The sequence below is a fragment of the Berghia stephanieae genome, chromosome 4 (assembly GCF_034508935.2).
Source record: "Berghia stephanieae isolate SIO BIC M18660-M18661 chromosome 4, UCSD_Bste_1.3, whole genome shotgun sequence".
Lineage (NCBI taxonomy): Eukaryota > Metazoa > Mollusca > Gastropoda > Nudibranchia > Aeolidiidae > Berghia > Berghia stephanieae.
Window position 1 is genome coordinate 90,842,584 of NC_088363.1, and position 27,517 is coordinate 90,870,100.

General features: G+C 34.5%; 1 protein-coding gene across 2 annotated transcripts in view; it reads left to right on the top strand.

The window, feature by feature from the left end:
* The window catches only part of LOC144971551 (CD109 antigen-like), a 71,565-nt gene that overhangs the window by 30,927 nt on the left and 13,121 nt on the right, over positions 1-27,517 (top strand). For both annotated transcript variants that reach the window (XM_078912570.1, XM_078912571.1), the window contains exons 9-27: positions 921-960; positions 1,471-1,555; positions 3,775-3,892; positions 5,040-5,267; positions 6,414-6,662; positions 7,504-7,605; positions 8,253-8,315; positions 10,688-10,879; positions 11,295-11,444; positions 13,354-13,473; positions 14,052-14,106; positions 15,199-15,346; positions 16,373-16,490; positions 18,188-18,406; positions 20,871-20,999; positions 21,683-21,824; positions 23,898-24,074; positions 25,353-25,434; positions 26,796-26,952. In XM_078912570.1, coding sequence (XP_078768696.1) covers positions 921-960; positions 1,471-1,555; positions 3,775-3,892; positions 5,040-5,267; positions 6,414-6,662; positions 7,504-7,605; positions 8,253-8,315; positions 10,688-10,879; positions 11,295-11,444; positions 13,354-13,473; positions 14,052-14,106; positions 15,199-15,346; positions 16,373-16,490; positions 18,188-18,406; positions 20,871-20,999; positions 21,683-21,824; positions 23,898-24,074; positions 25,353-25,434; positions 26,796-26,952 — 2,574 coding nt within the window. The remainder of the gene's footprint in view (positions 1-920; positions 961-1,470; positions 1,556-3,774; positions 3,893-5,039; positions 5,268-6,413; positions 6,663-7,503; positions 7,606-8,252; positions 8,316-10,687; positions 10,880-11,294; positions 11,445-13,353; positions 13,474-14,051; positions 14,107-15,198; positions 15,347-16,372; positions 16,491-18,187; positions 18,407-20,870; positions 21,000-21,682; positions 21,825-23,897; positions 24,075-25,352; positions 25,435-26,795; positions 26,953-27,517) is intronic.

The window sequence follows — 27,517 nt, forward strand, 5'->3', positions numbered from 1 at the left end:
AGGCGAATAAAGCAGCAAAGATGGAAGCTTTTCGGACACGTGCTCCGACGAGATGAAAATATTCCAGCACAAACCTCAATGGATGATTACATCAAACAAGGAGCCAAATACAGAGGGCGTACACCAACTTCACTTCCAACAACATTGAAGCAGGATCTCAAAAAATATCAAATGTATTTAGAAACAACAACTGAAGAACCGATTTCAACAACACAAGGAAACATCCAATTGCCTCAGCACCTTAACACACGTGATGACCTTCAAAAGCTAAGAACACTTGCACTGGGCAGAGACTTATGGAAATAAATTACTAACTGAATACTCAGAACAGACTGACACACCCGAAGTAACACACACATTGTTCACGGGAAGCGTCCTTAGAGACAGCGCAGCCACATTCATTCGTCCATTACTTTTTTTTTTGCCGCTATCAATTTTACTTTTATCAATACAATTACAGTACTGATGTTATCAACAATGATGGGATATTTTTTTAGTTTGTTGTTTTTTAATTTTGTTTCTTTGGGGGGGGGGGGGGGGGGGGGGCGTTTGTTGTTGTTTGTAACTTTTGTGGGTTTTTTATAGTTTTGGGCGAGTGTTTCAATTTCTATTTATTATTTTTCGTTGTATTTTGTTTTGCTGGTTAGTATTAGCGTTTGCTTTGTTTTATTTTATTTATTTTTTTTTGTTCTTAGTTTGTTTATTTTTAGTTGTTTTTTTTTATTACTCTTTTACCTTCACTATTTTAATGGCCTTGTCATATCATTCTTACCATTGGATTATGGTCTAATTATTACAATAAATGAAAGATTTAAGCACAATGTCAGCAGATCGTGTAAATGGCTGAACGTGTCAAATTCAAGAAAACTCCCTTTCTGGAATGTAATCGCGACACATTTTCTTTTGCTTTTTTATAACAGGGACAGAGCAACAAAAAATCATTCATGGTCTTAGAATATGGTATGTTCTGATTAATAGTAAATATTCTTCATTTAACATTGAAATCCAACTTAAAAGAATTATTGTATTTACTTTTCATGGAAGCATATTTGACTCAAACCTATAGGAGCAATATTATATTTAAAAGCGAAATGCACCTAATGAGCATTTCTCTAAAATCTTAATTTGCCAGGGTAGTAATAGATTGCAATGGAACCAAACGGAAACTAGTTTAAGTTTAAAGATTCCCAAAAGAGGTCTTTTAATGTTCATTTAAACAATAACCCAAAAGAAATTAATGATTAGATAATTCTTTATTATTTGAAATCCTATTCTAGAGTTAGAGATTTCCAAGCTAAATAATTAGATCTAAGAGAAGCTATACTTATTACTGCACGTTCGTATTTCTTTTAATAGAATACTTGAACTTTGTACCACAATTGTTCGCACAATCTAAAAAGGACACAGATAGTTATGAGCCAATACCCTCAAATTTCTTGTAAACATTATTTCAATCTTTTACTATCACAGCAAAGCCTCTATTTGAAGTTATGGTTAAGTTGCCGTCATATGTGTTACAAAGTGAAAAGGATGTGGTTTTCTACGTATTAGCTAAGTAAGTATTTGCTATGAGATTTATCAAATAATTATATCGCATCGGCTGTACTTTTTCTATTTCCTCTTCTTCTATTCTTGCCAGTTTGCGCCTTTATAGGATAAACACTTTTTAAAAGATAGAAGTAAAAAACTTTGCATTTAAATTCATTCATAATAGAAGACGAATTAGAGAGAACTGCGACTATGTGGTCTTGTGGTATGACACTTGCTTTCGGATCGGAATGTCCTGGGTTCGAGCCTCGCTCGGCGCATAGTTGAGTCCTTGGAAAAGACTCTTTACTCACATTCTCTCGCCGTATTCAGATGTAAAATGAGTACCTGGCGTAATCTTTGTCTGAAAAAATTATAATACCACTAACAGGCGTCATGGCCCGTCCTACATGTTAAGCGTTGCTGTTGGCCAGGGACCCCTTGTAAAGGGCTTTGAGCACGTTTAGTGGATATTGCCCTATATAAACGCTCAATTGGAACTGAGAGAAAAATTTGTGATATCGCCTTACAGTTGTCATGTCACGACATGCATGTCTGTATTTGGAAGAAATGGGGGGGGGGTTGTGTTTAATTTTGGTCAATTTTGGAAATGGATTGAGATTATCTATCTTATCTTATTTTACTAAAGGTTGAATATAGGAATTATCCATTAAATGAGGGAGTGTAAGTCTTTACCTGCCTTTAAAAAGAATCTCAAACACATCTTTACTGTATTTGTTTTTATTGACCCTATGTATCCTTGATTTGGCTATGAATTGTTATTGTTGTTATTTATTTATTTATTTATTTATTTTTTCCACTCAAAATTGATCATTTATATTGTAAAGTGCCCAGAGCTTGTGTTTTACATGAGAACGAGCGCTGTATAAATGTGTATTATCATTATTATTATTATTATTATTATTATTATTATTATTATTTATTATTATTATTATTATTATTATTATTATTATTATTATTATTATTATTATTATTATTATTATTATTATTATTATTATTATTATTATTATTATTATTATTATTATTATTATTATTATTATTATTATTATTATTATATTATTATTATTATATATTATTATTATTATTATTATTATTATTATTATTATATTATTATTATTATTATTATTATCATTATTATTTAAATACCTTATACAATAGTTTATAATTACAAAATCTCATATAGCTTGCATTGTATCATTAACAGTTTTACACAACTTTGAATGTAAGAAAAAATATATCAATACGGCAATGTAAAATCGAAAATTACTATCATAGAATACTAGTTATTGAAAATTGGTCATGATCGAATGAATCATAAATGTACAACGTTGATATTAAAATGAAATATTAATGACAACAATAATCATGAAAGCAACAACATAAGTTTCTGATAAAATATCCTAGGAAAACTCAGAAATCATCGAAATTTTGCAGCACATACAGTTTTGAAGTAAATTTACTCCGAAGCGCTAAATTTGAAGTAGAGATCCATTTCAACGCAAACGATAAATAGTGATTACTACTGAATCTGTTATTCAATGTTTACAAGTTTAGGTCTTAGGAATAGTCGGCATTAGTGTTGATTGCAATGAATCATTGCACATTTGGAGACAGCACTGTCTGTGTAAATGATGATTTTTATCTAAATGGCTTCATGATTTTGGAGAAACTGGTTACGTGGATACTTTTTAATAATCTTAATCATTAAGAGTTACATAGGTCAAAAGACCTCTAATTCTCAGTTGTTTTTGCAAATATAATATAAGTATACCTATATAGTTAATACAAACAAAGGAAAAGATCAAATTAATGCAGGGATAATATAAATACTCAACATCGGAGATTTACAAACAAAAGGTCACGCTGGTGCATAAATAATTTTTTTTTCACCACAGGCTTCTTAATTATTGTATACGTACTTCAAGGCACGGAGTTCTCTATCAACTGCATTTTCGAAAGCATTTATTGTTACAGCATTTTTTGGTATCAAAATCAAGTGCATTCCATGTACTTACATTTCGTTGGATAAATGAGTTTTTATCGAGGATTGGTAGATGCAAGGAGATGTGGCATTCATTCTATATGGCAACCCTGCAAAATGTGGGATAAGCTGAAAGAAGAAGGAAGGATCGAGTATTGGTAGAACGTTTGATGATTATTCTCTTTAAGTTATCACTTCGTGTGAGTGTCACCAAATTTAATTTGTGGAGTTAATGTTATCATCAGATTCTCAACCGGCAAGCCGGTGGAGGGAAGAGTTCAAATCCTGGCCAGTCTTATCCAAGATGGCATGACAGACGAGGAAATCAAAAACGTAACAGCTTTCTTGGATATCGATCTACCTGTGAGTAAATGGAATATATCGATATTTCTTTATTATGTTATGCCCATGTCTTTGTCTTTCAGCTCTTCGGTTACCAATCCATATACATGCTGTAACCCTCAGAGGTAATATGTCGAAGTCCTTCAGAGCCTTTAAAACCATGGAAAAGGAGTTTATCTCGGCTTCTTCTTCCGTGTTACTGACAATAACAATTTTGCTACCCTTTGGATAGGATTTTAGTCTATAGCAAAGTACTTTCCGTCAGAATAAACAGCCCCAGCAACCCAATCACTGCTGGGCGGACAGGGGGGATATCAGAGAAAGATCTCGACTTCACTCCGGGTCGATCTTGGTCCCTTTGCGTATGAAGCGAGTGCTCTACCAACTGAGCAATCGGGACCCCGAGTTATCTGAGGATGGGAAGTGACGTAATTACATTTAGTAGTTATTTTGCATTTAGAATTCGGCTTCAATGAATAAGAAACCATATGTGACCTATCGACTCAAATCAGTAATCATTTCATGGTGAACCAGGAGCAAGAATGTGTGGCTTTTTAGTTGAGTTGACCGGAAATATGAAGTTATAGTTTTTATCAGTTTAAGAAACTTTATATTTTGTCCAATTAATTTTTTTTAAATAACCACACAAGTTTCAGAGATCGGGCAATAAAAAATGGCGCTTTTATAAAGTGCAATGATCCACTAAACGTGCTCAAAGCGCTTTATAACCAGTTGATAGCGTCTAATATAATCAGACTAAAATTAATATGAATTTTCTTCCATCTTGGCTAGACAACTTTAATTCACATTTCAATATATACCATTAAGATACCTTCCGTTTTTCAATCATACTGAAACCTGTGGCTTTCTGAAAATTTTCTTAACCACTTAACTGCCGGATAGGCACGAATTTTAAAATTTGACCAGAAAACTCTTCCTTCATTTGTCAATCTATTTAAATGACCCACATCGCGAAGTGCCAGGATTGAGAGTTGCCAAGATGAGGGTCTTTTAAATCGATCAAAATTAATTGAAGGACGAGTTTTCTGGCCAAATTTCAAAATGTGTGTCTTTCCAGAGTACGGCACTTAACTGGTTAAATTAATGCTTTTCTAATGATCAATGTATTCTGTTTAGTCTACCTGACACAATTTCCTCTGATCGCCAGTTTACTCAAGGACAATCTCAGATAACAATTCCCATGCTTCAAATCGAACGGGCTGCCCAAGATTTAAACAACCAGACATTATTCGTGAAGTCAATCGTTACTGAAGCCATGACGGGAAAGATGTACTGTGGAAATAACACCGTTAGATTCCCTGTCACGGAGGAGGTCTTGAGCTTCCCCATCATGAATGCACCAAGATTTAAACCCAGTCTGGATTACACGGTTTATGTAAGACATTTTTCATTTCCATATAGTTTTAACATATATCCGTCTTTTTTGGAGTTTTGCAAATTGTTGGGAAAATAATATCTCTTTGATTTTCATACTAGGAGACACAGACGGCTTAATTCTCTTCAAATACTGGTGTTCGACATTTCGTTAATTAGGAAGTTGGATCTTACCCAAATCTTACAGAAAGTATTTTGAATAGGAGAGGCATACATCGTAACAAACGTGCTGTGAAAAATAACACTCCGAATAAAATCACGTTGAATCTGGTATATTATAATTTGTATGAACAAGCAGTATGGGTTTGTAAAACGAATATAAAACAATGAGATGCGATTTCTTTAGAAGAGAATGTCTCTATTTAAACTGTTGTAGTAAGTTTCTAAATACTTCCCAAGTAACAAACGCAATAATTCCAATTTGTTTTCAAATATTGATATGTTTATTTCTTATTCTTCTTCCTTATAAGTCTGTAACTTCAATTTTGAAGATTCCACAAACCACAGTGCTTTTCTTTCAATTGAGATGTGAGACTATTCCACTGTCTCAATGTCAATTGTATGTATGAACGAGTAAAAGTGGACATCCATTCTTGATGGGTAACCATACATTTGGATGGCTTCCTCTTTTTTTGTTGAACATCACCGAGACGTAATATCAATTGGTCGTTGAGCAGGCATTTGCAAAATAGTGTCACTTTGTCACGCTTACCTCTATGTTGTGGCGGTTCAAGCTTTAAATCAGCTTTCTGTTTTTTATCTTTGTTGTTTTGATTTATAAATTTAACTTTTCTGTTTTGTATTCCTTCTATTGCTTGGATTTCTGATTTGTGGTGAGGGTCATAGACAGATCTGCTAGTGTAAGTCTAACAAAGCCTTTGTAGCACTTTCATTTTCTTTCCCTCCTGTGTCGTATGTTTCTTCATCCTAAATAGCGTTTGCTTTTTTTTTTGCATTTATTTGTAATACGATCTTTCTAATTAAGTTTGTTAGTTATTGTTACTCCTTGCTCACGTTATGTATTGTGTATATTGAATGCATGATGTTCCTGTTATTTCTGAGTGTACCTGCTGTTTTGGGGGGCTTTTTTTGGTATTATCCTAAGCTTGAATGCATCTCTAATTATTCTTCAAATACATTCCCAAAGCTGAAATTATCACGACCTGATGGAAGACCTCTGACAGGCATCAAAGACAATGGTGTCAGTATCACAACGAGACTGTCTATTCTAGACATGGACGGACCACCACCCACCTTAAGCTCAAACAAAGCAGAAAGTCTGCCAGTGCCTGTTGTAGAAAAAGACTTGGAGGGAATCTACAAGACTATCCCAGTTGATGGTATAATTTCTTTTCAAGTCGTTCCAGACAGGAAAGCCATTGCAATGGAGATCACGGTGCGTCTTTACTTTGTTGCCATCTAAAGCTTAACCCTCTCCTTGTAGAAAACGGTAGGGGCTGCCTGAAGCCTGTGATCGTGAAAATACTAACGAAAGAGTGAAAATGGAGAGGCTTCGTATAGGAACGATACAGGCAATGGACGTTTCGGGTACAAACCATTCGCCAACACAAAAATACACAAAGTATCGTGGAAAATGATTAAAATAAAATAAAATGCAAAAAAAAATGTTGCTCTATCAAAATGATAAAACTGAAATGTTACATTTCTGTGGTCATTTGCAGCCCACCGTCTCAAAGCGTTATTATAATGGGATGAATGGGACCCCAAAACTTGAAGTAGGATTAAAATGATACGAAATATGATCTTTTAGGTTTGTTTTGCAATGTAAGGAAATTGTACTTATACTCCACGACAGCGAATATAAATTAATCGAAGTTTCATGTTTGTGGCTATACACTCGATTTCCATCATCTAGTCAATCCCGATATAATACCTCTTTGAGACCGTGGGTTACATTTTAGCTTTAGATTCTTGTTTTGGTATCCGATTTATCTCGAGGTTACAACTGAAATAATAAAGCAATGTTTCTTTTTAAGAAAAAGTCGACCCAGAATTGTCAATATATCATATACCAATAAATATTTAACAAAGATAAGTCGATGTCAATTACCTAATTCTTACAGTTCAATGAAGTCAGCAAAGTGAGTTTTCGTTAAGTCACAATTTAGACAAAACATTGTTTCATATTAACACATTATTGTTTTGGGTGCCTTTTATTTATGTTTTTCATTGTTGTTGTTATAATAGTGACTCGTTTGACTTTGCTTCATTTTCAGGCATACTATGGTGATGCAACAGCTACCTTGAAAGTGCTATCAAGTTACTCACCAAGTTATTCCTTTATTCAGCTTTATCCAGGAGAGATGAAGAATTACGTGGTATGTAATCATTTTATAGTAGAGCTTACTTGGAACTCTTGGGACCTTTAAATAGAAAAGACATAGAAAATTCTACAATGGATTGGATTACCAACAATGTTTTGACCAGTTTACTGTCGTACTCTAGGAAAAAAATATGAATTTTAAAATTTAGCCAGAAATCTCCTCCTTTACATATTGATTGATTTAAATGACCCTCATCTTGGCAAAAATTCTCAAACCTGCGACTTTGCGAAGTTCCAGGTTTGAGAGTTTTTCCAAGTTGAGGGTCATTCAAATTGACCAATATTTTATGGACGAGTTTTCTCGCCAATTTTTTTAATGCATGTTTTTTCCAGGGTACTGCAGTTAACTGGTTAATGATGGTCATATAAAAATATTTATATTTTGCTGATATTCCTTTTCTGTCGCACTCTGGAAAAATAAATATTTAAAAATTTGGCCAGAAAACTCGTCCTTCAAGTATCGATCGGTTTAAATGACTCTCATCTTAGCAAAAACTCTCAAAAACTTCGCGGAAGTCCCGGGTTTGAGAGTTTTTGCTAAGATGAGAGTCATTTAGACCGACGAGTTTTCTGGCCAAATTTTTAAATATTTGTTTTTCCAGATTATGTGGTTGAATGCACCATTCATATGTCTTTGCTCAGGTTGGCGATATCATGGAGTTTGTAGTCAAGGCGACAGACAAATTGGAGTATTTCACTTATCAGGTACCTATAATATCTTTTTTGTTGTATTTCTGATTATGTATCAGCAAATGCATGCATGTATGGGAGCGTTCACATATTACGTCATCAGCTAGGGGGGAGGGGGGGTCTACCAAATGTTGACGTGTTGACATGGGGGAGGGGGGGGGGGTCAGACCCAAGATGATGTCATCAAAACATAGGCAAATTAAGCCTATTGTTCCTTTCAAAACAGCTAAAGATAAATTGCTATGATGAGTATTGCCCATCTCTCAAGAAACAAGATGGGAAAGGGGTATCACTTCTCAAAAGGCGAACTTGCCCTAAATGTTCATTGTATCACTCCTCGATCACAGCAATGAAAGACCATTCACGAAAATGCGGCATACAAGAAGAACAGCAAATGGGAGAAAGTGATGACGATGAAGATGAAATTGATGATACTATTTATAGTACATTGCCAGAGGTCCAAGGCAGAAACATTTTTGAATCAATTAATTTTATGTTTGGAAATTGAAACAGAAATTCATTCCACTAAAAGACTAATATGCTATAAAATAATTTGCCTCCTATACTATTCTAAATTACACTTTCTGAAATTTTTTTAATAGCACCTGCACCAAGTAGCCTAATTTAAATAATGTTTGTTAGATTTTATCTTTGCAAATTTAAATTTTATGTCCCCATTGTATCGTAAAACATAAATTATCAACAGTTTCTGTTTTATCAAACGTTGATAATCAATGTTTATGGTTTGAAAAATGAATAATAAATATTGTGAAATTAAAGTTATCTTTTAGTTTTTATTAAATTAGATGACGTCATCATCTGTTGGGGGAGGGGGGGGGTCAGGTCAATGATGACAAGTGATGACTTGGGGGAGGGGGGGGGGGTCTAAAAAGGGCAAATTTTTGATGACGTAATATGTGAACGCTCCCTATTGATGTATGTGTTAGTATTCTTCTTGATATATTAGAATCGCATATAACTGATAGATGCAAACACAAATTACATTCCTTTCAATGTAAAAAAAAGTAAAATTGTGGCACCTGAAATGATTTTTATCCATAAGGAGCATGAGCCATAAAAAAGAAACAGTGCTCGATGCAAACATGATTGCTTCTCTTACATTCACCAAACAAAAAGACTAGCAGAATCATGAATATCGCGCGGCTATGTGGTCTAGTGGTATGACACTCGCTTTAGGATCGGAAGGTCCTGGGTTCGAGCCTCGCTCGGCGCAAAGTTGAGTCCTTGGAAAAAATTACTCACATTCTCTCACATTCGTGTACCTGGCCGTTAACGGCGTTGTCTCTGTCCGAAAAAAAAACTATAATATCGCCTAACAGGCGCCATGTCCCCGTCATACATGTTAAGTGTTGCTGTTGGCCAGGGACCCCTTGTTTGAGCACGTTTAGTGGATATTGCGCTATAGAAAAAGCTCAATTAATATCAACACTAGCTTATTATATGATTGTACATTTTGATATTTATCAAACTGTTGTGTCTAACTTGAGTCATTCGGGGATAAAGCATAGGTAAAAGATACTTGACCAGATGGTTCCTTTCACTCACTTTTTAGGTGTTCCGATAAACAGTCGTCAATGCATTATCAGGCGAAGTGGTCGAGTGGTTAAGGCATTGCACTGTGATCCGGAAGGTCCCGGGTTCGAGCCCCGCTTCAGGCACTTTCGTTTTTTTTCCCTTGGTCAAGATTATTAACCCCCAATTTGCTCACTTGGACAACATGGGTGATTCCTGTTGACACCAGACATCTTGTTTGATGAATTATTTCTATATTCCTTCGTGGAATGCCAAGGCGACGATATCTTATGATTTCGTGGCGGAAGGGCATATCTTTTTTAAAATTTTAGTTCGGTAAAAAAAAACTGTTATTCTCATAATTCATCTATCTAACCCAAGACGTATCGCAAGAATCAGTGTGCTATAAAAGTGATCCATACGGTCATAGACTACTCTTGACACACTTCACATTGGTACAAGACGATACATTGGAGTCATGTAGCATTTTTTAAAAACTTGAGCTTGAGCTTTCATATAGCGAAATATCCACTAAACGTGCATCTTGACCAGCAGCAACACTTAACATGACGCCTTTTAGGCGTTCTTACAAATTTCTCGGACATCGACAACGCTGTTAACGGCCATGTAGGTACTCATTTTACAACTGAGTACGTGAGAGAATGTGATTAAAGAGCGGTTTTTTTTTTTTACAAGGACTCAACTATGCGCTGCCTCGAGCGGGATTCAAAACCAGGACCTTCGATCCGAAGGTTAGTGTCATACTACTACTAGACCATAATGGCCACAATATAAAAAAGCTCCAGATTAAGATTTTAAAGATATATTAATCCATTCATTTCACATCAATTCAGGTGTTATCAAAAGGATTATTGATACATTCTGAGAGACAGTCGGGCCAGCACTCCAACACAACCAGGTTTTATGTCACTGCTACGGTTGATATGATACCCTCTGTAAGGATTATTGTCTTTCACACGAAGGCTGATGGCGAAATTGTTGCAGACAGCTACCACGTTGAAATACAGGGCAATTTCCCGAACGAAGTAAGAAAATGATTATTCATTTATAGTTCGTAATATCACTAGTGATAATAATGATGATGATGATTATAAAAAATATAATAATAATAATAATAATAATAATAATAATAATTATTATTATTATTATTATTATTATTATTATTATTATTATTAGTATTATTATTATTATTATTATTATTATTATTTTTATTATTATTATTATTATTATTATTAGTATTATTATTATCATCATCATTATTATTATTATTATTATTATTATTATTATTATCATTATTATTATTATCATTATTATTATTATTATAATTGTTATTATTATTATCATTATTATTATTATCATCCTCATCATCATCATCATTATCATTATGACAAATCTCATGCATCCACACACTGATTCAATCTAAGAATCATTCCTCATCAGGTTCAGCTAGCCATCAACGACAACAGCATCGAGCCGAACAGACAAATGGCTATCTACACGATTGCTGACCCAGGAGGTCGCGTATACCTACACGCCATCGATCAAAGAGTCCATTACAAGAATAGTCTCAGTGAAATCACGAGAGAGAAGGTATTTTTCCATTGTAAGAATAGTCTTAGTGAAATCACGAGAGAGAATGTATTTTTCCATTACAATAATAGTCTTAGTGAAATCACGCAAGAGAATGTATTTTTCCATTATAAGAATAGTCTTAGTGAAATCACGAGAGAGAAGGTAATTTTTCCATTACAAGAATAGTCTTAGTGAAATCACGACAGAGAAGGTAATTTTCCCATTACAATAATAGTCTTAGTGAAATCACGAGAGAGAAGGTATTTTTCCATTGCAATAATAGTCTTAGTGAAATCACGAAAGACCTATTTTCCCATTACAATAATAGTCTTAGTGAAATCACGAGAGAGAAGGTATTTTTCCATTGCAATAATAGTCTTAGTGAAATCACGAGAGAGAAGGTATTTTTCTATTACAATAATAGTCTTAGTGAAATCACGAAAGAGAAGGTATTTTTTCCATTACAAGAATAGTCTCAGTGAAATCACGAGAGAGAAGGTATTTTTCCATTGTAAGAATAGTCTTAGTGAAATCACGAGAGAGAGAAGGTATTTTTCCATTATAAGAATAGTCTTAGTGAAATCACGAGAGAGAGAAGGTATTTTTCCATTGTAAGAATAGTCTTAGTGAAATCACGAGAGAGAGAGAAGGTATTTTCTTTTTCAAAGTTAACTCAGTGGGCAATAAATTGCCATATGTGATACTGCGGCTTTGTTGTCTTGTGTTATGACATTTGCTATTACATTTATCTTTGGATCAGTATATCCCGGGTTCGAGTCCCACTCTGAGCGGCGCAAAGTTGAGTTCTTGGAAAAGGCCGTTTACTCACATACTCTCACCGCTATCAAGTGTAAAATGAGAACCTGACCGTTAACAACGTTGTCTCCTGCGAATAATGAATTGCTCTATCGCCTTACAGGCGCTATATCTCGTCCTATATGTTAAGTATTGCCATTGTCTTATAACCCGTATTAAAATGATTGAGCAGATTTATTGGATATTGCGCTATATAAATCCTTAAAACTGTCTTACTGCTCATAGACACAATGCTATTAAAATAGAGAACATTGAAGTTTTTAATAGTGTTCTGGCCAAATGTATAAAAATTTGTTATTCCAAAGTCCGAAAGTTAACTGATTAATTTATTTATTAAAGTGTTGGACCTTTTGCTAGTGTGAGATTGAACAAAGGATTTTTGTTGTATCTAGTGGATTTTGTTTTTAATTGAGCTTTTATATAGCGCAATCTTCACTTAATGTACTCAAAGCGCTTTACAAGGTGGCCCTTGAAATGAGCTTTTCTCTGCCCTCTGTATAGACCTCAATGTGAAATGAGCTTTTCTCTGCCCTCTGTATAGACCTCAATGTGAAATGAGCTTTTCTCTGCCCTCTGTATAGACCTCAATGTGAAATGAGCTTTTCTCTGCCCTCTGTATAGACCTCAATGTGAAATGAGCTTTTCTCTGCCCTCTGTATAGACCTCAATGTGAAATGAGCTTTTCTCTGCCCTCTGTATAGAACTCAATGTTACTTCGTTTTTTTTTCCAATGAATTTTTTCCTAACGCTGCAGTTGTCACAAATCAATAAACCCGAATCTAGTAATACCCAACCTTTTTATATTTAATACTTCTCCATTCTTTGTATTGGGGGGGGGGGGGGGGGGGCTGTGGTTTTAAAAAAAAAGGATCCTCTTGTTAATTTGATATTTATTTTCTTTTTATTGTTGTTCTTGTGTTCTTGTGGGGGTTGGTTTTGATAAATTAAATATGTAATAAATGCGAATTTCTCTCCTGGTGTTTGTACAAAATACGTATTTTTTTATGTTTGACCATTTAGACGGTGCAATTATTGCTTCCAGTGAACAATTTAATAATACACCCTCTCTTAGGCATATTGACAATGTCAATCTATTTCATTTATTTGACAGTTGTATTACGGCTTGGATGTATTTGACCCCATGCGGTACTCACAATCCTTCGACCCGACAGCAAAGTACTCACACTATGCTGACTCTAGCAGTGACAAGGATGCTTATGAAACGTTCTGGGTAAGTCAATAGTTTTTGTTTGTTGTTTTTTTTTTTTTTATTCTCTTTCTTTTCTGGAAATTCTATTAATATTATGCATAATTTACTAAGAATTCATGAAAATAGAAATATATCATCTCTAGATTATTCCATTGTAAAACTATAATCTGTAGATACAGTACACAAGAATACTCATGTATGTAGTTTGGCATTGGAATATCACTTTTAACGTATAAACACATCTTGCAGGTAAGAAAGCCACCAAAAGAAAAAGAGAATTGTCACAAATTTTATGTCTAAGTATCTCGTCCACAAGAAATTACCTTTTTTTAATGGGTAGATCATCTCCTATTTTTCTTTTTCGTTTATTTTTTCTTTATAAATGCAAAAAGGCGTTTGGATATAAACCCTTCACTTGAATACGACTCGAATGAGTTTTAATGACTTAAATCACGCATCTAACTGCAACGACATAATCATTTCCGTTCCCTTTTCCTGTAATTAACACTTACTGTTGTTCTATGAAACAAATTGTTTTCTCGTGAATGGAGGTGAAGGAAATGGTGATTCTAACATTCTTTCATTTTTCAATACAACAGGGTTCAGGACTTATTGTTATGACCGATCATCGATTCTATAGATACCATTCTCCGTGTAAGTTTTACTCGATGGGAAGAATATAGATAGAATGCGCTTGGCCAAGGAGTTCACAACATTGCCATCCGGAAGTATAACGGACCAACACACAAACTCTGTGTAACCATGAACTTTTATAGTCTTGTTAATACAGTTTAGTGAGAACAACTCACAAACGCGGATGGCAAAAACAATAACAAAGGCCTGAGTGACGTCATCTGCATACTATCTATACCATTTCTCTCAATTGACATTTGATAGTTATGATAAAATACAGTGAATGACATAATCAGTCAGATGGTGAAAAGTTTTGAACTGAGATATTACCAAGTTTAGTTAGTAGGTCAGTTTTTATCAAAAATGAGTTCTTGTCATAAATGATTAAATCAACCTTTTTAATCATCTTTGGGAAACATCAAAGACAAATTTCACCTCTAAATATTTTTTACAGCTAGTCAAGTTGAAAAAGTATGAAATTTTAGGAAAGTTGCTGGATACGTTTCCCATACATCTGACCATAACTTCATGAAAAATCACCCGATTTACTTTAAATAAAGATTAAAATGCTCTGGGGAACATATTCTTTCAGAAAATACAAATCCAAAGTTTCACCTTCCGACTGATTACGTCATGCACTGACACATATATGAAGCGCTCTTAAGAAACGGTCCACTTATCCCGTTTTGTAGAAAATGAGTTATGGTTTTCTGTGAAAGAGTGTAACATTCCCTACATTTTACCGTTTATTTCATGAAAAAAAAAAATAATTCTTTGAGTTGTGCATGGTCATTTGAAGTAGACAATCTGTAGAAAATGTTTTTAGAAAAATGGCTTCAAAGTTTACAAACCGGCATTTAAAAAGTAATGAACAAAAATGAATACAACAGCTTTAAAAAAAGAACAAAATACCAAACACGGAACGTTTCGGGCTCAAAACCCTTCTTCTGCCGATGAAAACATAAATACATTGCTAAATAATCAGATCGACGATGTCTTGTTTAATGTCCATAGTTTTGCTTTGCAGTTTTCATTTCTATTTACAGTATGCTTGAAATGTTTTATGACAAGAAATCAACAATTTTTATACTAATTATTTTTTTTCTGACTAAGATGAAAGAAAATTTTCCAAACGTCTCAACAATACCCCAACATCAGGAGGCAAAATTGACGGATTGGTGGAAGAGTCTTCTTTCTTCCGGTTTGGACGGCTGTGGACTCATTTCCCAGAAAGCTGGTTGTGGACGGACATTGAAGTATGGTGTGTTGAATGTTTATCCTTTTATAAAGTTTTATTTGGTAAGTCGTTGGCAAGAGATCGGAGTTATTCATCTATGAATAATAATAACTTGGGTTCGAATCCTTTTGGAGTTTCAGGAGCTGTATTGTTTCGTGGGTTTTTTTTCAATTTCCAAAAATAAAAATAAGGATCAGGTCTTCTTGAATACCAGAATCAAAATGAAGATTCCACCTTTTTAGCATCATCTGTGTTGAAAAAAGCTTGAAATTAACAACCTGATTGTTGTTTTCTGTTTGTTTTTATGAGGGTGGGGGTTTCGTTCTTTTTTGTTTATTGTTATTTTCTTTTTTTTTTCTTTTTTTTTTTTTGGTTTATTTTTGACGTTTTTGTATTATTTGTGTTGTTTTTGTATTATTTGTGTTGTTTTAATTTTTTTTAATCTCAGTTTTTTGGTCTTTTATTGTTCTTTCTTTGTTTTAGTCTGGTTTATTTTTTGTTTGTCTGTCGTTTGTTTTTTGTTGTTTTTTGTGGGGGGGGGGGGTGATTGTTTCTTAATTTTTGTGTGTGTATTTTATTTGTTTATTGCTTTTTCCTGGGGGTTTTATTTCATGATTCATATTTGGAAGATTCGACAGTTATCTCAAATCGCTGAAGGGACAGGACCTTGACTTTAGTTTTAATATACACACTGCCAACAAAGGATAGATAGGTGTTACTAAAATAAATTCCAGACGATTGAAATTTCAAATCTTTGCTGCCTATTTCCAACTTGTGCCCAAAGATTAGAGATCAATTTGTTAACGAAAAAAACGAAAATATGATTATTCTCGTTTAAAAATCTCTACTTGGGAAGGAGCACGTAGTCTTTGCTGTACGAAGTACGGTTCGATCCACGCATGGCTATGTACTGAAAGTACCTCGCCTAGTTCAATTTGCGTGTGCACTGCGGTTGAGCTGGTTATTCAGTTCCTGAGGCCTTGAGACAATTCCTATGGTGAATAAGGATTTTTTCTTATTATTATGTTACAAAGTTTCATACTTTTTCAGCGCCAATGGCGAGGCAGTATACTTTGTAAAAGTCCCAGAGACCGTTACAACGTGGGTCCTCAATGGGTTCTCCATTAACAAAGAGTCAGGATTTGGGATGCCACTCGGACCTACACAGGTATATATTTGTTATTTTACTCAATACTGATTAATATATATATAATAATAATAATATAATAATAATAATAATAATAATAAATAATAATGATAATAATAATAATAATAATAATAATAATAATGATGATATGATGATGATGATGATGATGATGATATAATAATAATAATAATAATAATAATAATATAATAATATTATAATAATAATAATAATAATAATAATAATAATAATAATAATATTGATAATAATAATAATATAATAATAATAATAATAATAATAATAATAATAATAATAATATAACGAGTAGAAAGAAAATCTAAGAACTGTTAACTGCCATGTACTCATTTTACACCTGAGTAGGGTGAGAGAATGTGAGTAAAGAGTCTTTTCCAAGGACTCAACTATGCACGAGCGAGCTCGAACAAGGACTCGATCGAAAGCGAGTATCTACATAGACCATAGCGCAAAGAAAGATAAAAGAGAAGATGAGGAAGGGAGGAGGACAGACGAGGAAGAAGAGAAACAGTGGATGGATAGTTAAGAAATACAAGTGAAAGATAAGCTTTAAGAATATTATAGAAGAAGAAGAAGGAACGAAGAAGAAGAAGAGAGGAGAGAAGAAGAAGAGAAGAAGAAAAGAAGAAGAAGAAGAAGAGGAGAAGAAGACGACGAAGAAGAAGAGAAGAAGAAAGAAGAAAGAAGAAGAAGAAGAAGAAGAAGAAGAAGAAGAAGAAGAAGAAGAAGAGAGAAGAGAAGAAGAAGAAGAAGAAGAAGAAGAAGAAGAAGAAGAAGAGGGAGGGAGAGGAGGAGGAGGAGGAGGAGGAGAAGAAGAAGAAGAAGAAGAAGAAGAAGAAGAAGAAGAAGAAGAAGAAGAAGAAGAAGAAGAAGAAGAAGAAGAAACTAGTAAAGACGATTAGGAACGAAGGGATAATTCAAAGTAGGAACTGTAAAGTTTGAGACTAAAAATGCATACTTTCTTAATCGTTTCAAATTTTATGATCAGAATAAGTAATAAGATTTATTAGACGGTAAGTTATGCGTATAAAAATCTTTAAAGCAATGAATGTTTACATTGATTGGTGATTATTATTGTTATTCTTATTACTTATTCATACTAGGACTTGAAATGAAAAATGATTATTGTTTTGTTACATTAACGGTAAGAAATTTGCGCTTTCCATATACCTTTGGTCATAATTAATGGTGATGTGAGAAATCAACTTATCCTGAAATAAGCTTTTATGTAGCGCAATATAATAACTGTCTCAATGCGCTTCCAAAGTCCTTGCTAACAGCAACAATTAAAATGTAGGACGGCAGACTCTGTTAGGCTATTACATTTTTGACAGGACAACGTCATTTTTACAGTACCGAGGAATGTGAGTAAAGAGCTTTCCAGATCAACTTGGCCGAGCGAGGCTTGACCCATACCTTCGATCCGAAAGCGAGTCATCAATAGACACATAGCGCAGGATTGAGATTCAATTAACCTGAATAATGTACCTATAAGTGTTATGGTAACGCGCAAATTTCTTATCCGCGTTAATGTAATCTAAAAACAATAAAATCCGATTTTTCATTTCAAGTTTTAGGTATGAATAATATTAAAGATGAACAATCGATTCAACAACGTAAAATGTATTTATAACGTGTCCTGCTTTGATATAATATGATTTCATTGTTTTTCCTATCTCCGCCAGCTTACCGTTATGAAACCATTCTTTTTCGTCGTCGTGTTCCCTAAATTTGATATCATATTGGGTGAGGAAGTGGCACTGGAGGTGATAGTTTTCAACGACATGCAAATGGACCAAAAGATAATGATCACGCTCCCTAAGAACGCTGCTTTTATGAACCTCTATCGGGATTGCAATGGCGGGGATTACAAAATACAACAGGACCAAATAGCCTTTGTAAAGGTATCTAGCTAATACTTTCCGATATCAGCTCATCTCCCAATATCATTATTATCACATTTATAACATTACAATAATTATAATGATAAGAAGAATAGTAATAATAGTAATAATAATAATAAGTATTATTATTATTATTATTATTATTATTATTATTATTATTATTATTATTATTATTACCATTATTATCATTATTATCATCTTCATAATCACCATCATCATCATCATCATTATTCTAATTATCATTATAATCATTACTATTATTATTATTATTATTACTATTATCATCATCATCATCATATTGTTATTATAGTTATTATCATTATTATCATCATCATCATCATCTCAACATCATCAACATCATCATTACATGATATCAATTTATTATTATTATAATCATCATAATAATAATCATCATCATCATCATAATGATCATTATCAAATTCAACAAAAGAGGAGGTCACAGCAACCTCACGTATGTGTTCAAGATTTAGATAAGCGTCATGTTTGGTCTGACTTAATAAAATGATAATTCACAACAAATATAATTCAATTTTATCGTGCAACAAAATACTAGATACTCGTGTTTTAAGGCAACCATTAACTCACTCAACCCTAACACCGACTATATCCGTAGTTCACCCGGGTTACTTTTACCCCATGCCTATTTATTACATTTTTTGGAGACAAATTATAGGCGTAGAATCAAAGCTAATGTTTTTAGTTTTTGCATGTTAATGGTAGTTGAATAAAACTATCTATGTACATACTCATTTTTTATACATTTTTTCCATTTTTGAAAAGTCGAAAAATCGCTAGGATTGAATGATTTAATACCAATGAAATTATAATATCAATAGTATTGGCCTTCTGATTCTAAATAAAATACTCTCACTGAATGGGGAACACTAGTGTGATGTCAAAACACGGTTCTAATCTCTTTGAAAGTGTAAAACCAGTCCTCCGTAGGACTGGATACATACGTTGCGCAACTGATATTCTGGTTTCAGAGTGATGGCATCTTATTTTCTAGCGAAATAAATGCTGGTCGTCAATTTTTTTAAATGTGAGCTTTTATACAGTGCAATATCCACTAAACGAGCTCAAAGCGCTTTACAAGGGGTCCCTGGCCAACAGCAACACATAACATGTTGGACGAGTCATGACGCCTGTCAGGTGATATTACAATTTTTGGGGGGACAGAATCAATGTTGTTAACGGCCAGGTACTCATTTTACACCTGAGTACTGTTAGAGAATGTGAGTAAAGAGCCTTCTCCAAGGACTCAACTATGCGCCGAGCGAGGCTCGAACCCAGGACCTTCCGATCAGAAAGCGAGTGTCATACCACAAGACCGCATAGCCGCACAAGGTTATCCATCCTCGCTCATTTTCGTCCCGTAAGGGAGCGTTCACATTATACGTCATCAAAAATTTGCCCTTTTTAGACCCCCCCCCCCCCCTCCCCCAAGTCATCACTTGTCATCATTGACCTGACCCCCCCCCCTCCCCCCAACAGATGATGACGTCATCTAATTTAATAAAAACTAAAGATAACTTTAATTTCACAGATTTATATTCGTTTTTAAACCATAAACATTGATTATCAACGTTTGATAAAACACTTCAGACATTTTATTAATTTCAGAACTGTTGATAATTTATGTTTTACGATACAATGGGACATAAAATTTAAATTTGCAAGATAAAATCTAACAACATTATTTAATTAGTACTTGGGCCGGTGCTTTATTAAAAAAAATTCAGAAAGTGTTAATTTAGAATAGTATAGGAGGCAAATTATTTTATAGCATATTAGTTTTTAGTGGAATGAATTTCTGTTTCAATTTCCAAACATAAAATTAATTGATTCAAAAATGTTTCTGCCTTGGACCTCTGGCAATGTACTATAAATAGTATCATCAATTTCATCTTCATCGTCATCATTTTCTCCCATTTGCTGTTCTTCTTGTATGCCGCATTTTCGTGAATGGTCTTTCATTGCTGTGATCGAGGAGTGATACAATGAACATTTAGGGCAAGTTCGCCTTTTGAGAAGTGATACCCCTTTCCCATCTTGTTTCTTGAGAGATGGGCAATACTCATCATAGAAATTTATCTTTAGCTGTTTTGAAAGGAACAAATTTGATGACATCATCTTGGGTCTGACCCCCCCCCCCTCCCCCATGTCAACACATGTCAACATTTGGTAGACCCCCCCCCCTCCCCCCCTAGCTGATGACGTAATATGTGAACGCTCCCTAAGCATAAGAATCTGCCGATGCATCCTGCTACTATACTACAATAGTTATGCCTCCGTATCATTCCGTATTTTTTAACCTATTCATTGTTAGTCCTCCGGAGGACTGGTTAAACATTTCCAATGAGATGTGAACCGGAATGGTGGAAGGTGTAACGTCACGAGTTCTTCTCCTCATTCACGAAAGTAATTTATTTTCCATTCCAAGGTGAGATCAGGACGCACTGCATCTGTATATTTCCCTATCGTCCCATTGATTATGGGTGTCATTGAGATTCATGTTCGGGTCCAAACTCCATGGGCAGCTGATGGTACCTCTGAGCATATTAAAGTAGTTGTAAGTATGAACATAGCCTTATTTACAGATAACTAAATGAATCATATCTAATATTATATAATATCTGATTTATATTTATATATGTTTTGGTGTGTTCGATGCTTTAACAAATGATCGTGAACATAGCCTTATTTACAGATAACTAAATGAATCATATCTAATATTATATATCTGATTTATATTTATATATGTTTTGGTGTGTTCGATGCTTTAACAAATGATCGTGAACATAGCCTTATTTACAGAAAACTAAATGAATCATATCTAAAATTATATAATATCTGATTTATATTTATATACTTTTTGGTGTATTCGATGCTTTAACAAATGATCGTGTCTGTGTAAAATTAAATAGAAAAAGGACCGCATTATTCACTTATTTATAAGAATTGTTGAAAGATCCAGCCAGTTTTCACCATTATCTTAGTTAAAGAATGGCATAAGATTCAACGACCGAGAGACGAGCATGAAAAGAGTACAGGAAAAACAAAGTGTCAAAAGATTAAGGACAAAGTCGATAGTATGTTTACACGTCTTAGCCTCTTTGCTAGTCTCAGCATCTACCGTATAATGTCGACCAATATATTATACATTTTACAATATATTTTACTTTAAAACAATTTTATGTGAGTATTTTATGTGATAGACTTGTGTTGTGATTGATGTTTTTGTATATCCCCCAGGCCCCTGGGTCTGCCTTTGATTACAACATTCCGGTCTACATAGACCTCACTGGAGACAAAAGAAAGTTCATTTCGCGTTTCAACATCTCTCTCCCACATAATGTTGTCAAAGAATCAACGCTCATGAAAGTCTCCGCATTTGGTTGGTAACACAATATGTATATTATTAAAAATGTAGTTGTATGGATTCAATTTTATTTCATCAAGAGTGGAACTTTGATTCTGAATTGTATCTGGGATAGAACTATTTTAAACAGGAGTGACATGTAAAAGCTGATTTAACTCTCTCCTTACCAAACATTGTCCGGATTTTCCCCCAAAACGTCAAAGACAAAAAAAAACATCAAAATATTTTTTTTAACTCTCGAACTTAAAAGGAATGAGTAGGATGATATAAATCATTTTGTTCAGCTAAACGACTTCTACAACACAGCTATAAGTATAAGTTCGTGTAACTGTCACAAAAATATTTATTCAAATTTGGTAATGTACAAAAGAAATCTGAAAGAGAAAATTGGTTGAATCGGAACGTAAATGACGATTTTTCAACAGTTGGTAAGGAGTGGGTTAAAAGACGACTTTTCTCTTTAAAATTTATTTGACTTAGTATGTTTAGAATGTCGTACTCTCATTATTGCGTGATAGAAAAACACTTTGAATGCAAACTTTTATGTAAAAACACAGGGGATTTTCATCAGTCGGAAATGACCTCTCCACTGTCATGATTGTGGAAGTGTTTTTTTTTAATCTGATTAAGTCAATGTCTCCTAGATTAAAGCTGCACCGTAGTTGTTACAGCTAGATATGCTGATATGCAATCTTGTGGTACTCGTTTTCGGATGGGAAGGTCCAAGGTTCGAGTCCCGCTCTGGGCGGCGCATAGTTGAGTCATCGGAAAAGGCTATTTACTCACTTTTTCTCACCATAAATGAATACCTGGCCGTTTAATTGCGTTGTCTGTAATATCGCGTAACAGGCGTCATGTCTCGGCCTACATGTCAAGTGTTGCTGTGGGCTAGGGACTCCTGAAAAGAACTTTGACCACTTTTAGTGGACATTGTGCTATATAAAACCTCAAGGCGTTTTTTTTTCATGTATCTGGGGTCATGACTTACAGATCATCAAGTAGACATATTGAGTTTGAATATAGTTGTTTTTGCAGAATGATAATCATTGACTACCAATCTAGATAATCATGAAACGTTAGACGTCTTCTAAGACGATAGATATGGAAATTTATAAATATAGACATTTCTGAACGTCTCAGAATTTGGAACTTCAAAACATGTAACTAGAATAGCATTGGCTTACCAAAAACTACAAAAGTTTTAACATTTAATTTTTGACTGAGTCCTCATTGTGCATGTTTGTTGATTTAATCACCATGACCCTGTCTTCAATCTTTAATTGTAATTTAAAATATGTTAAGACTATTAGATTTTTTCCTCTTTTCAAAAAATAAATATCGCCATTTTTATGGATTCATTTTTTTCAAAGGAAACAAATAATCTGAATTGTCTTTTTAAGAGTGCCCGATCTTCATAGAAGCTTTAACTGATTTAAAGTTTGTCTTCTAGATTATCTTTCGAGAGGTTTTTTTTATACAAGCTACATTGGAAAAACAATGTGTCAGGAGCAACATGTACATATTTGTAATTCTGATAACCAAATGTTATTAATAATGGGCTTGAATTAACATTTTTCTAATGGACACAATTTTGCATTGGTTTGTGAGTATTTCCATTACAACAGTGGGCCAATAACAATTTGGTTTACCAGACCTACAAATCAGTTGACGTTGGTCAGTAGAGATAGTCTTGTCTTGGTCTTGGTCATATATAATTAACTTAAGACACTACAAAAGCTCCTGGATCAATATGCAACGGTTTGCTTATTTGATTTTCTGGTGTAGTGCAGCTATGCGGTCTTGTGGTATGACACTCGCTTTTTGATCGGAAGGGCCTCGGTTCGAGCTGCGCTTGACGCATAGTTGAGTCTTTGACTCACATTGTCTCATTATACTCAGGTTAAAAATTAGTACCTGGCCGTTAACAGCGTTGTCTCTGTCGAAGAATATTGTAATCTCGCCTAACAGGCGTCATGCCTCGTTCAACAAGTTTAGTGTTGCTGTTGGTCAGGGACCCTTTGTAAAGCGCTTTGAGCACGTTGTTTAGTGGATATCACGCTATATAAGAGTTCTTTTTTTTTGTTCCAGGTGATTTGCTAGGCCCGAGCATTGTTGGATTGAGTTCTCTCCTAGAAATACCTCTGGGTTGTGGTGAACAGACACTGCTGGGAATGGCCTCGGACCTTTACGCTGCTGAATACCTCCAGTACACAAACCAATTGTATGGAGCCGTCAAGGAAAAAGCTTATGAATACATGGCCATAGGTATCGAACTAACAGCTCCTGGCTATATGAATCACGTCTACATTTATATATGATTCATATTTATCCAAGGTTTTGTGTATTAGAGACTAATATTGAGTCGTTTCTATGTAACGTTAAATACCAAAAATATAGATTCTACTTCAAAATGATTCACAATATTATAGTACTTATAAAGTCTTTGAGTAAAAGTCTTAGAGGCTAATTTAAATTATTTTATGGGAATACACATGTTGTTATAGAAGATATATCTAGGTTTTCAATTTTACCTATCTAAATTGAGTATTGCATGCAACACGCATTGAAGTTAAGATTTATAGCGGTGCATCCATATTTTAGTAATTTGTTAATATTAAGTAGTTGCACCAAGCTTTTTAAATTCATGACAGTGTATGAACTACATAGACCAGTGTCTCGAGAAGAACCGGAACAGCATATTTCTTGAAACAATAAGGTGTCCCTTTATCAATATTTAGAGGTCCCAATAGCTGAGCAGTCACCTCACACGCGGTGAAGTCGAGATATTTTCTGACCCCCTACCCCCTCCCTGTCCACCCAGAAGTGATTGGGCAGCTGGGTCTGTCATATCTGGCGGAAAATACTTTCAGAAATTATAGCAACAGTAACGATTTCCGGATTAACTCCAGCTCCATTGTATCTATGACTCTCAAGGACAACATTTTGTCGATATTTGACGATCCTCGTTTATTTTTGTTAGTGTTAAAATCAAGCATATAGCCACTAAATTCTCGAATTGTCAAATCTCATTAATAAAGATTCTAATCTAGTTTCTTTTGAAGTCTTTGAATTGACATAAAATATTTATAGATTGTAGCTAGGAATTCAATCCAAATGCTCATCAGTTTTTCCCACCATATCAAGCTTTCCAGCAAACAAAGCTATGTGTACTCTGATTTTGAGAATTTAGCAAGAACTGATCACTGTCGGTCTAAAAACAGTAACAAAAAGCTGAGAGACGTCAATTTCATTCATTTGGTTATCTCACTCAATCCTAGAGAATTTTGCTACTTTTCAAAATCTGAAAAAAAAATGTATTAAAAATCAGCATGTACATAGATAGGTTTATTCAAATACCATTAACATGTAAAAACTAAAATATTAGCTTTGATACTACGCCTATAATTTGTCTCAGAAAAATGTAATAAATAGGCATGGGGTAAAAGTAACCCGGGTAAACTACGGATATAGTCGGTGTTAGGATTGAGTGAGTCATGGTCATGGATAGGTAATAGGCATGATTCTTGTTTGGTATTTCCACAGGTTACCAGCAGGAGCTGACCTTCAAACATCGAGACGGGTCATTCAGCGCTTTTGGTAATCAGGATGATTCCGGTAGTATGTGGTAAGAGCGTGATGGTGTTTTAATTACATTATTATTTAATTTGTACAAAGGAGCATGCAAAGAATGTACAAGACTATACAATCTATATTTTGACCATTGGTCTGTGTTAGGAGTGACAGCATATAGTTGCAAAAATACAATTTAAAAATAAACTTAAAAATTAATTACATCTTTACATCTTCATCTATCCCTTTTTCTGGTAAACTAGGTCAGTTAGATCTGTCGGAAAGTATCCCAAATGTAAATAGATTAATAGTGTCTGGCCAACAATATAGAAACTGGAAAAAAACTCTGGTTACTGTTTAATAGCTGCTGATTTGATCGGCCATTAATTAGAGGGGAGAGCTTAAATGAGCTGTTAGAATTGAATCACCTAGGTTTGTCTTGCGGCCATGCGGTCTAGTCGTATGACGTGAATATCCTGGGTTCGAGTCCCGAACGGCGCATAGTTGAGTCCTTGGAAAAGGCTTTTTACTCACATTCTCTCGCAGTACTCAGTTGTAAAATGAGTACCTAGCCGTGAACAGTGCTGCCTCTATCCAAAGAAAATTGGAATATCGCCTAACAGGCGTCATGTCTCGTCCTACATGTTAAGCGCTATTGTTAGCTAGGGACCCCTTGTAAAGCGCTTTTGAGCACGTTTAGTGGATACTGGCCTATATAAATGCTATAGTTATTAGGGTTTCTTTATCTATTCATTTCGTGAAATAAATAAATAAGTTATAAATTTCACTCTATCATCATGAATAACCAAAGATCAGAACTAAGGTGTTTTATCATATTTCAGGCTAACGGCCTTTGTGGCCCGTGTATTTCACCAGGCCATGAATAACCAAAGATCAGAACTAAGGTGTTTTATCATATTTCAGGCTAACGGCCTTTGTGGCCCGTGTATTTCACCAGGCCATGAATAACCAAAGATCAGAACTAAGGTGTTTTATCATATTTCAGGCTAACGGCCTTTGTGGCCCGTGTATTTCACCAGGCCATGAATAACCAAAGATCAGAACTAAGGTGTTTTATCATATTTCAGGCTAACGGCCTTTGTGGCCCGTGTATTTCACCAGGCCATGAATAACCAAAGATCAGATCTAAGGTGTTTTATCATATTTCAGGCTAACGGCCTTTGTGGCCCGTGTATTTCACCAGGCCATGAATAACCAAAGATCAAAACTTAGGTGTTTTATCATATTTCAGGCTAACGGCCTTTGTGGCCCGTGTATTTCACCAGGCCATGAATAACCAAAGATCAAAACTTAGGTGTTTTATCATATTTCAGGCTAACGGCCTTTGTGGCCCGTGTATTTCACCAGGCCATGAATAACCAAAGATCAGAACTAAGGTGTTTTATCATATTTCAGGCTAACGGCCTTTGTGGCCCGTGTATTCCACCAGGCCAGTTACCACATATTTATTGACAAAGACATTATAAAGCAAGCAATCCATTGGATGGTACAGTACCAGCACGATAATGGCAGCTTTCCGGAACCAGGCCGTGTTGTTGATAAGCATATCCAGGTATTCTCGCGAATGACGAAATATGTTTTGTGCCATTATGGTCTAGTGATATGACTTTCGCCTTCGGATCGAAAGGTCCTGGGTTCGAGTCCCGCTCTGAGCGGCCCATAGTTGAGTCCTTGGAAAAGACTCTTGACTCACATTCTCTTTCTGTAATCAAGTGTAAAATGAGTAACTGGTTGTTAACAACGTTGTCCCCGTCGAAAATAAAAATTGTAATATCGCCTGACAGGCGTCATGTCTTTTCCTACTTAAGTTTTGCTTTTTGGCTAGAGGCCACCTTGTCAAGCGTTTTGAGTATTTTTTGTGAAAATTGCTCTATATAAAAGCTCAAGTTTTATTTCAATTATATCTCTCAATTTTAATTTAATCATTGCAATCTGAATGTATAAACATACGTCCAAATGGAATCGAAGGGAAAACCTGAAACATTGATTTTCTAAAATATTATGATAAGATTATTTTAGAAATAAAGGAAACTCGCAATGGTGTTTTGTAAAATATTTTAAAATCATTTTCCATTTCCATATATTGCATAAATTTAAAGATTCGTGTCCAGATAATG